Source organism: Scylla paramamosain, chromosome 9, assembly GCF_035594125.1.
Source record: "Scylla paramamosain isolate STU-SP2022 chromosome 9, ASM3559412v1, whole genome shotgun sequence".
NCBI classification, from domain to species: domain Eukaryota; kingdom Metazoa; phylum Arthropoda; class Malacostraca; order Decapoda; family Portunidae; genus Scylla; species Scylla paramamosain.
In genome coordinates this window covers 24665264-24677638 of record NC_087159.1, presented here as the reverse complement: position 1 = coordinate 24677638, position 12375 = coordinate 24665264, and the positions used below count along the sequence as shown (strand labels likewise).

General features: G+C 34.9%; 1 protein-coding gene across 4 annotated transcripts in view; it reads right to left on the bottom strand.

Annotated features, from left to right (window-relative positions):
* Positions 1 to 231: 231 nt before the first annotated feature.
* Positions 232 to 12375, bottom strand: part of LOC135103734 (suppressor of fused homolog) — a 34164-nt gene continuing 22020 nt past the window's right edge. For all 4 annotated transcript variants that reach the window (XM_064010408.1, XM_064010410.1, XM_064010409.1 and 1 more), the window contains 5 exons: positions 6508 to 6676; positions 6039 to 6196; positions 5773 to 5898; positions 2828 to 3035; positions 232 to 2267 (listed from right to left, as the gene is read on the bottom strand). In XM_064010408.1, coding sequence (XP_063866478.1) covers positions 2196 to 2267; positions 2828 to 3035; positions 5773 to 5898; positions 6039 to 6196; positions 6508 to 6676 — 733 coding nt within the window. In that variant the 3' untranslated portion in view covers positions 232 to 2195. The remainder of the gene's footprint in view (positions 2268 to 2827; positions 3036 to 5772; positions 5899 to 6038; positions 6197 to 6507; positions 6677 to 12375) is intronic.

Below are 12375 nucleotides of genomic sequence, written 5' to 3'. Positions count from 1 at the left end.
TTACTAATGCAAGAATTAACTAATACCATCATTTTTCAATCCTTATACTAAAAAATTCTTGACCCCTTTGCCTAACTTAATTTTTTCTATCTTCCCAGTATATGATCTACTTCACAAAATGATTCTCAAGACACCAACAGAACTAAACTGGCAGATCTCATTGGAACCATCTGCTACTTAACTTTTTAAAAACAATAATCAAACAGGCTTTTCTATATGGTTTTCTTTGTATTGTAACCCTTACCCAGCCTCCTTTACAAAGAAAATCCACAATCCAGTATTTCTGGGCTAGTGTCTCAAAAGGATATAAATGTGAATCTTGAGTACCTACCTACCTTATCTTCACTTTTCTTTGAATATTCCAAAGAAATACTTAGGAACACCTGTTTCTATACATATAAATAAAGAAAATGTAAACTTTTGTAGATGAAAATGAAAACTGCTTTAGGCACCATTACATGGTTTAGATTTTATAATGATTATCACATTAACAAGTGAAACTATCTTTACATGTACTATAGAATTTAACATAAATGAACACCATCTATAGTAAAACAATTTCTTGCTGAGCATTTAGTTGTGGCCCCCGTGGGGATTCTCCTGGCCATCACTCTGCCATATCAGCCACAACACTCATCCTTCTGTCTGATATGCTAACTATTTCTTGCTTCAAGATGAATCTGAATACATCCATTTCTTTAATAAGGATGAAAATATCATGAATGTTTAATTTCTCTGAGGATAATAGCAATAATTTTGTTGTATGCACCATGACACTTGACAATGCTGCTTTCTAACATTGCTAAAATGACAGTGACCAGCCAAAGCCATGCAGCACAGGTCAGGTGAAAACATCCCTTCCACACCTGCACATGCCCGTGTGCTTCACAGTAGTGAGAAAGAACTTATTTATAAAAAAATATATATATATATATATATATATATATATATATATATATATATATATATATATATATATATATATATATATATATATATATATATATATATATATATATAATAAATATATAAATAATTAAATCTGAAAAGAAGCTGATGGAGAACCTCAAACTGAAGTTGAAGGTATTTTCAGATCGTCTTACAGGTGGCACAGGTATATTTGGCAGGGAAACAGAGAGTCAGACCTCCAAGGGGCCCACACCTAAATGCTCAGTACATAATAGTTTTGTTATAGTGTACCACTGTCAAGGCTTTCTTCAGCAGTAATATATTATTGACAAAAAAAAAATAAATAAATAAATAAATAAATAAATAAAAAATGAATAAAATAAATAAATAAATAAATAAATAAATAAATAAATAAAAAAATTTAAAAAAACGGAATAACAAAATACAATATTATTATTATTGTAATAGTACTAAATAGTTTTACTTGTCAATTTCATAATGCATGTGCAATCCTAGTCAAAGCACACCTGGTCCTGTCTGTGATGATTACATGGCACATCTAACAGTCTGTGTATATAAGATCAGGATGTTTTCTACAAGCAGGTTTTTACTGCTTTAATGATTTTGTGCTGCAATTTGAAAACAGTAGCATGATCCCCTTTTCATACCCTGTGCTGAAAACTACCTATAATCTACACAGTACAAATCACCAATATGAATGTATATGAAAACTATACCCTTTACTAAAACTATAGCTTTGTTTAAACTGGTTTGTTTATTGAAGGCATTCGTAAAAGGCACTTAGTTGTGAGGGAATAATTTCTAAAAATGAATTTAGCTGCTGTCATCTGAACTACACACATCTAATAAAAACAGAAAAAGACTGGTTATTTTTTATAAAATCTTTCTATGATTTAAACTATATTATTGGCACATCATTCCTGCTGTGGGAAAGAAATTATTTTAAGACTGGAAGGTACTGATAAAAATCATGGAAACATATGAACTAACAGCAATTCAAAATTGTACAAAATAGTTACACTAATAAAATTTCTGCAGTTTCTCAGTACTAATTAAATTAGTAAAAAACCTTGAAAAGAGAAATAGAATACCGATTCTTAGTGAACAGATGCTATATATAACCTCAATGTGAGATTCATTAAAATAAATAATCACATAACAACACAAATTAATGTACAATGAACCATTATAAGTGCACTACTGATAAAAACACAGGCAGTAGTAACTCATAGTATTTGCAGGTATTTTCAGTAAAGAAAAAATGTCTATGTTTCTTCTGCAACAATTGTGATGGTAAGCTTCCTGTTGGGCCACCTGAAGGTGGTTGGCAGAGAAACCTGCAGAGAAATAATGCATCAGTCAATCAATCATCTTTAGTATCTGACTTGTCTTAACTAAAATGAATTTCAGAATGACGGGTCTATAAATTCATAGTTTCTACTATGTGTAAAGAACAATAAAAGACTAAATATGCAGCATCCTCATAAACAACACACCAGATGATCTCAACTATTTTAACAGAAGAAATATCTGACAGCAGAAAAAGATGGTATACAGTATGAGGCCCACCTCCTGCATCAAAGTGGATTGAAAATGCATCTAAGTGGGAGTCATCCTACAGGAAGTAGTTCTTAAATTTTAATGTTCACTGCAATTTGCATGTTTTCATCTTGAAAATACTTTAAATGGATAATTTATGACAACAGATGGGAGTTGTATTTACTTATATGCATATTTTGGTACTTGAATAACAAGTTTGCAATAGATAAGTTCAATAGCTCAGCTCAGCTCATCTTTTCTACTACTACTACTACTACTACTACAGTTAAAGACAACACCAGGAAATGGCAGTTTATGGCACACTGGTAAGGAAAAAATGAATGGCCAAAAAACTCACCTCATCAGGGTCTGCCAGGTCTGCCAGGTCTTCAACCAATGTGGGTAAGAAGTCATCAGGTATAAAGACTTGCAACCATGGCCCTCGGACAGCATAGGGACAAGTTGCATCCACAAAGGCACCAGCCACAGCAGGGGATACCAGTGTTACAGCACTAACATCCACCACAGACTTGAAGGTGAAATGGCGGCCATGTTTCAGACGTCCTCTTTGGAATAAAAATTTTTTTGCACATGATTTTCTATTCTTTTTATATTATAATTAACCCATACATTGTTTAGTATATATATATATATATATATATATATATATATATATATATATATATATATATATATATATATATATATATATATATATATATATATATATATATATTATATATACCTCTTGGGGAAATGTTTAGCATGCATATATATATATACAATTTAGTTTTTTAACAATACTGTCAGTTTTGTTTTACATACAGTAGAACCTCAGTTTTAGAACTTAATTAGTTTCTGAATACTATTCAAAATCTGAAATATTTGAAAACCAAAACTATTTTCTCCATAGGAATCAATGTAAAATGGATTAATCTGTTCTCAGACACCAGTCTACCCTATCTTAGTGGCTTATGACAGACACTCCCACAGCCAAGATGGCTGCTTCACATCTCCAACTCACAAATTATTTATCCAGAAAGGATGTATTGAATGAACTTAGGGACACAGAACTCATCAGAAGATACTGTTTAGACTGTCCAGAAGATACTGTTTAGACTGTCCAGGTATTCTCTTTGTCACTGATCTAGTGAGGGAAGCCTTAGAGAGGGGCACAGACAGGAACAACCCACTTACTGCCAAAATGAATGTGATCATAAAACTTAAGACATCTTGCTGCTGGGAAAAGCTACTGGAAAAATAGAGCTGTGCAATAATGATGCTGTTAGGGGTCATCAAGAGAGCCACAGGTGGGTCAGGATAACTCTAGAGGGCCAAAAACTGTTTACATCAAAGCTTCTCAATGGGATCACATTTATTTTATTTCAATGACTGAATTACTGTCTTGAAGTCTGTGTCCCTCCTGCAGATATAAAAAACAAAGTAAATATTTATAGAAACAATAAATTAGTAACAAACAGCAGCTTTTGCTATATCTTTAATATTTGAAATCAAGTAACTTTGTTCTAGAACCAAATTATGGTACCATAACTGAAGCAATAATTAGTTCAAAATTTTGTTCAGAAAGGGAGGTGTTCGTTAACTGAGGTTTCACTGTATAAGACTTGTCACTAACAGTAGCAAAGAATATTTTTGACGAGTCAGGAGTGAATGTTTTCATATACATACCTATATTTTGGGCTCAGAGTTATTATAGATTGAATACTTTTGTAGGAACAGACATATTTGAGGATTATTTATTTTTTTGATACCCCATGTCAACATGCATAAAATATATCAAAGCAATAAAATTAAATTGAAAGCTAATGTATTGGAGAGGGATAAAGATTTTGGTTATCAGTGTTTTGGTGTGCTGACATTGTTGCCAAGTTGGGTACACAGTAGCCTGCTGTGCTTTGCCAAGAATCATCAAATAAAAAGGTACCTAGGAAGTTACTTCTCAAAAGGAATAGGAAATGAGACATCAGAGTAATTGGAAAGGAAAACTGAAAGTTGTAAAATTCATGGTATTCTCTTTTCTTTAAGAACTGTGGGTGTAGTAACCTTAGCCTTGAGACGTGTGGGTGTTGCCAGGTACACATCCAACCATTTTGTTGAATGTACAATTCATGTTTTTATAGAAATTTGTAATGTAAAAAGTACTAATTTATTACACACACTATAGGGTTGTGGAAAGTGTACGTAAAGGTGAGAATAAAAGCTTTAAAATATATAAAAATTAAATTCTGCATCCTTAGTCTGATATTGTGAGCTCTGAGAAGGAAAAAAAAATCAAAATCATATGGTAGCCACACTTTCATTCATGGCATGAGAAAAATATATAAATGAATAGTTACTTTTTTTTATTTTATGGGGTAAAAAAAAAAAAAATGCAACCTGACAAGACCCCTATCTCTTAGAAAACACAACACTGTACAGGTTAATTTAAAAGTACCACCCCTTTGTTATACTTTGTCATTATAATACTAATAATGAAAGAATACGGTGCAGATCTTAACAATGAATGGCATATTTTTAGTTCATCCATTCAGAACAAGAGAGTTGCAGGGCAGCTGTTGAGGCAAAGGACAAAGCTGAGAGTCTTGTCAATGTACACTCACTGGTTTATTGGGCATTCTCATTTTAACTAAATTATGAAAATCATAAAAATTGTATTGCAACTTCTCACTAATGTAAGAAAGTTACAAAATACAACTAAAGGCAGAAAAAAATGTTGAACTGGTGGCAGTGTTTTCAAATGCAGCACACATGTTATGTTTTCTTCTATTTTTTATATATAAGAGGTGGCACTGGCCAAAGGCAACAAAATGTGAGAAAAAAAATTCCACTAAGAGTAGTAGTCCCTAAAGAGAGGTCAAAAGAATCATCCAAAATTGGAGGATGAGTGTCTTGAAACCTCCCTATTGAAAAATTTAAGTCATAAGAGGAAGGAAATACAGAAATAAACATGGTGTTCAAGAGTTTACCAGAAAAGGGCTGAAAAAATTGAGAACATGGTTTTCTGCAGTGAGGCCATGGGCAGAGGGGAGACATGTAGTTTGCAAAACCATAAGAGCAGTTAGCATGAAAATAGTGGTAGAAGATAGCATGAGATGCAACAATGTGGCAATGAAAGAAAGGCTGAAGATGAGTTTTGTGCATTAGCTAGATAAATGTCTGATGGATAACTTTCCTGTTACTGGGCATAACAAGGCTAAGATATCAAGAAGAAAGAGGAGATGAAAACTAATTGCTGATCATATGATGCCAGATCTACTGACCACAACTTCTCTTGTCTCTTACCTGAGTGCAAGAGGGAGCAGGGCACCTGACTCCAGATTGATGGTGAGGTGCAAGGATTCTAGCCGCCTTGTCACAAAGAGTTCAGCAGAATCGGAGGTTGCCACATTACCCTCCACATTTGCTTCACTGATAGAAAAATGTATTTAAAAAAAACAAGGTAGGTGATTGGGACAACCCAACCACAAATACACGAATATCCAAGAAACAAACATATGACAATATGAACAATAAAAGACATTAGAAAAGAGCTAAAGCATCATTTTCACCTGGCTTCCTTGCCCTGTGTGCTGCAACTCTTGCCTCCCTGCAAGAGGCCTTTCTGTAGTGTTGTCTTAATCTGCTCACTCTCCACATGAGTAATGCGTGGCATAGACTCACTCTCCAGCTCTGTCTGAGTCTTAGGAGAATGTGCAGACAAAGGTGCCTGAAAAGGATATCTACACTTAAACTTTTTTAAATATGGAAGAAGAGTTGCACAGGATGGAAAATAAATTTTGATGTGAAGAAAACAGAAGCTAAAATGCTACACAGGAATCAATTTTGCAATCAGAAAAAAAAGTGAGTAATAGCACAATGAATACTTTACTGAATTCAATAACACATCTATAGTCATTAAAATGAGAACCTTTTGTTTCTGTAACGTGTCTAAAATTACACTTGTAACATGTTTAAAATTACACTTTTGCACCACTTCAGTCAAGAACTGCGGATTCTTTTCATCATACTGTTTCTCACCAGAGTGCCACCCATCTCTGTCTCTGCCCAGACTATCCTTGAAGACACTCCTGAGAGATTTGATCCTTCACTCTCAATTCCGTTTTCAACTTCCTCAGCAACGGATGGCTCCAGTTCATAGATGCTTTCCCCTCGACGCATGTCTGTCACCAGCCATAAACCACCTGCACTGTAACATGAAATGCCAAAAAACTTCACTTGACTGATAATGTAATACACAGATGCATCAAACATTTCCTTCAACTAACTTTTATTGAGATTCCTCTTAGCAATATTATCTCCATGTACAATACAGTTCAACTTCCATCTAGTAAAAGTATCTTCCCAAATAACTTCCTGAACTTTTCATCTACTCTAAACTCTTGGAATTGTATAAATTTTTCCTCCACCCCATTCACTAAGTATATCCACTAGGTAACACAATAAATTAGTGCATAACAGCAATGCATTTCAAATACCAATATTATCCATTACCAGTCTTAACTCTGCTGCCTGGATCTAAATGCATATATTAAAAAAACAGAAATACACATTATGCCACTGCCCTTTTTGTGAATTTGGACACACACACACACACACACACACACACACACACACACACACACACACACACACACACACACACACACACACACACAATACACATTATGCCACTGCCCTTTTTGTGAATTTGGACACACACACACACACACACACACACACACACACACACACACACACACACAGCTATGGTGAATACAATGGACCAATGGGTGGAAGAATTTACAAGATACAGAGGGGAGAAGGAACCATCTATGTTAAACATGGTATTCACAAAAAAAGCTGGAGCCCAGTCTAACCATTAAATACTTAAGCCCAATGGGAAAAAGTGACCATGTGGTGGTAGAGGTGGTACTGCAAGATTGGGAGGTTCTACCATGTAAGGAGGATTATAAAAATGGGAGACTTAATCACGCAAAGACAAATTTTACAGAGTTAAGAAAATTCTTTGGGAGTATTGATTGGAAGGCACTTAGAGAAGGCAAGACAGTGCAAGAGAAATACAAAACATTCCTGAAAAGGCACAATGAGGGTGTGCAGAAGTATGTACCTGTATATAAAGTAAGGAGGAGCAAACGTATTTGGTATAATGCCAGATGTGCAGAAGCTAAGAAGAGAAAAGATGTAGCTTGAAAGAAACTGAAGAAACAAAGAAATGAAAATAATAGAGAGCAGTATAAGGAGGCAAGGAATGAGTATGTTAGAATAAGAAGAGAGGAGGAGAAACAATTTGAAAAGGACGTGGTAAAGAAATGTGAAGAAGAGCCCAAGCTTTTTTTTAGATATATCAATGGAAAGATGACAAGCAGAGAGACCATTAGCAAGATAGTAAAGGAAGGAAGGATATATCAAACAGCAGAAGAGATGAGTGAAATTATGAATTAGTTTCAGGTCTGTGTTCAATGTGGAAGAGGATTTTACAGAACGAAACGAGGAGGTGAGGCAGGAGGGGTGTTTACGGGAAGTCTTGGTGAAAAAACATGAAATTGGCAAATTGTTAGAGAAATTGGATATCAGGAAAGCAATGGGGCCTGATGGAGTGTCAGGTTGGACACTAAAGGAATGTAGAGAACAAGTGGTGGAGCCAATTTGAGATGTGATTAACAGCTCACTGATAGAGGGAAGTGTACCAAGAGAGTGGAGGAGAGCAAATGCAATGCCAATACACAAAGGAGGAAAGAGGACCGAGCCACTAAATTATAGGTTGGACACTTAAGGAATGTAGAGAACAAGTGGTGAAGCCAATTTGAGATGTGATTAACAGCTCACTGATAGAGGGAAGAGTACCAAGAGAGTGGAGGAGAGCAAATGCAGTACCAATACACAAAGGAGGAAAGAGGACTGAGCCACTAAATTATAGACCGGTGTTGCTAACTAGTGTTGAGGGCAAGATTTGTGAAATAATGATCAAGGAAAAGTGGGTGAAATATTTGGAAGAAAACGAAGTTATAACAAATAGTCAATCTGGTTTCAGAAAAGAAAGGTTATGTGTGACAAATTTACTAAGTTTCTATACAAAAATAATAAATGAAGTACAAAACAGAGATGGGTGGGTAAATGCAGTGTACTTGGACATCAAAAAAAAGCTTTTGATAAAGTTCCACATAAAAGACTATTGTGGAAGATGGAGCATATAGGAGGACTGAGAGGGACAATGCTAAAATGGATGAGAGGCTACTTAAAGGATAGAGAAATGAGAACTGTGATCAGGGACACACGTTCAAGTTGGAGTAATGTAACAAGCGGAGTACCACAGGAGTCAGTGTTAGCACCCATTATGTTCCAAATATACATCAATGTACACACACACAAACACACACTTAGCACCTGTGTTGCGGGTGGGCTCCAGAAATATAGCATTCCCAGACAGAAGCTGACTAACACAGTCTCCTGGCCTAAGTTGTAGTCACACAAGGGCATGGAGCTGAGCTATATAATACTGTCCCACCTTGTAGTAAAAAAAGAAAAAAAAAAAAAAGGAAATGGCAGAGGTGTTGGTGCCCGATTGAAAGGAAGGTGGATCAGCTGTTAATTGTAAAGAAATGGCTGAGGACAAAGACGAAATGGAAAGTTGGCTGGAAGACATTTGTAAAAGTCCAAGTATGAGGGATTTTAGAGGATTTAAACCAGAGGAAGCAGAAATACAAAAGATGACAATATTTAGGAAGCTTCTCATGCTAGAAAAAAAGCTGTTCATGAATTGACAATTAGGGTCACTTCTCTAGAAAGAGAAAATAGTGAACTAAGAAAAAACTGTGGCAGTTATGCAGAGAAAGTTAAGGGTTGTGTTAAGAGAGCAGATGTAAACACAGAAAACATCACAAAAATTAATTAGAGGCAACAAGATTGGACAAAGAAGCAGGAAGAAGAGGAGATGGATATAAAAGACATTATGGAAATGTAGTTGAAGGAAAAAATGGAAAATTCTGTGGTGAAAGTAATCAAGCAAAAGAAGAAGTTAGTTAGGGACATGGTAGAAAAGAAAGTGTGTAATAGTGTTTGGTGTCAAGGATGAAGTGAAACCTATGAAATATGAAAGAGAAATTTGATTGATAAAGAGTCAGTCAAGAAAGTGAATAGTCAAGCTGAAGAGGAAAGTGACAGCACAGTGGAAGAGACTGAAGAAGTGACAAGGATTGGCAAGTATGTGGAAGGAGATAATAGGCCAATTAAACTTAGGTTTAAGTCTCGAATTGCTGCTGAAACAGTACTGTCTGATTCCTGGAAACTTTCAAAAAAAGGACGATTATAAACAGATATGAATAAGAAGAGACTTAAGTGAAGAGGAAAGAAAGAAAATGAATGATATGTTGAATAAGGCAAAGGAAAAAAAAATGGGGAATGAACAGAGGAAGAGAACAGAAATCAACTGGAAAGTAGTAGACATGAAATTAAAGAAGTAGTACACAGGAAATAGGGAGAGGAGTTGGAAGAGCTAGAGCTGGCATATACCAATATCAATGGGATATTATCAGCACAAGAAGAGATAAACAATTTCCTAAGAGAAAATAAGCCTGAATCCAAATTAAGTGATGAAATTACTGCAGTGAAATTACTGCAGTTAACATTGGTGAAGGAAAGTACATGTGGATGAAAAATAGAAAAAAGAAACAGGGTGGTGCAGTAAAGCTTCTAATAAGAAAAGAGTTACATGTGAAAAGTAATTTTTGGAGAAGGAAATGTGGAAATGACTGAAATGAAGATAAAACAGGCAGGAAAAGACTAAGGACCTTTGCCTAAGGAAAAGACTAAGGACCTTGTGGTATATGTCCCATCTAAGACAAGCTCATGGGAATTAGAAGATTAAAAAACTCTATTGGAAGACACCATAGATTGTTTAGACAGAATAATGAGTAAGAATGACAGGGTAGTGCTGTTAGGAGATTTCAATGGCAAAGAAGTTTGTTGGGAAGATTTGACAACCACAGGAGGGGTCATGTCATGGCAATACAAACTCTTGACATTGGCAATGGAGAATACACTTGCCTAGTGGGCTGGACAGACTACAAGGTACAGGGAAAATGAAGAACCATCAAGACTAGATTTAATATTTACAAAAGAACCAAAAATTGTAGATAACATGGAATATATATCGTAAATGTCCAATAGGTAAAAGTGATCACGTAGTAATAGAACTAACCTTTAAAGAAGTTAAAGAAGATCTAAGAAGAAATCATAGGATTGGAAGACTCAATTATAAAAAAGGAAAATTTTATTAGCTAAAGAAATATTTTGAAGAAACTGACTAGAGTAAGTTTAAAGAAGTAAAGTGAATGGAAAGGAAATGGGAAGTATTTGTTGAAATATATAATGAAGGAGTGCAAAGACATGTACCAAAAATAAGAGGAAGAGAAGTTGGACATAAAGACTGGTTTAATAGATGTGAAATATCGAAAAGAGATACTGCTTGGAAAAAAAAATGGAAGAGAGGAAGAAGACAAAATATGTAGGCAGACTATACAACAAAGAGAAATGAATATGTTAAGATACAAAGAGAAGAACGTAGAATATATGAGAAAGATGTAATAAATAAATACAAATAGCAACCTAAACTGTTCTACTGACATGTCAATGATAAGGTACAACGAAAGGAAATAATAAAAAAATTAGAGGTGGATGGCAAAGAATATGGAGATATTGAGGATATGATGGAGGTGAAGAAATAAATGTAACTATCAATAAAATACAAAATATTATGGAGAGGTTAGAAGTAGACCAGACCACAAGGACCAAACAGTATATCAAACTGGGCTTTAAAAGAATGTAATAGTCAGTTGACAGACAAAATGCATCATACTGTTGAGTATTCATTAAAAGAGAGCAAGATACCAAGATACTGGAAAAAAGCTGATACTGCGCCAGTATTTAAAGGAGGGTGTAAAAAGACCCTCTGAATTACAGACCAGTATCATTCACACCAGTTGTGGCAAACATATGTGAAAGAATTGTGAAAGATAGATGGACGAAATTCTTGAAAGGCAATAGCATGATAACTGATAGATCACTTGGATTTCATAAAGGGAGATCGTGTACAACTAACTTGATTTGTTTTACTAAAGAATAACTGACATAGTGCAAGAACGAGATGGATAGGTACATAGTATCTACCTAGATTTCAAAAAAGGCCTTTAACAAGGTGCCACATAAAAGATTCCTGTGAAAGATAAAGAACATTGGTGTAGTGGGAGGGGGATTTTTGAAGGGGATGGAAGATTTCCTGAGCTAAAAAGAAATGAGAACAGTTATTTGAGATCAAAAGTCAACCTGGAGAAAAGTTGTAAGTGGAGTACCTCAAGGTTCAGTAGTGACTCCAGTCATGTTCACTGTGTATATCAGTGATATGACAGAAGGGATTAACAGATATACGAGTTTATTTGTGGATGATGCTAAATTGATGAAAAAAAAAGAAATGGAGGAAGATCAGAAAGCTTTACAATAAGATTTGAACCAGACTGAAAAATGGAGTTGTAAATGGGAAATTAATTTTAATGCCAAGAAATGTAGTTTAGTGGAATTTGGGAAGAGTAAATAAAGACCATTTGGTGTTTACATGTTGGGAAATTATTATATTGAAAAAAGAATAAAAGAAAAGATCTTGGGGTGATAGTAGCAGACACATTAACAGCTGAATCTACTACAGAATATAAGAATTGCATTTGCATACTTGGATGAAGAAATGATGTGAAAATTATTTGTAATGATGAACTGTCCAAAATTGGAATATGCAGCTGTGGTATAGTCACCAAGTCTAAAGAAACATATCAAGAAACTGGGGAGGATACAAAGAGCAGCAACAAAGATGATTCCAGCCTTAAATAATGAGACAAA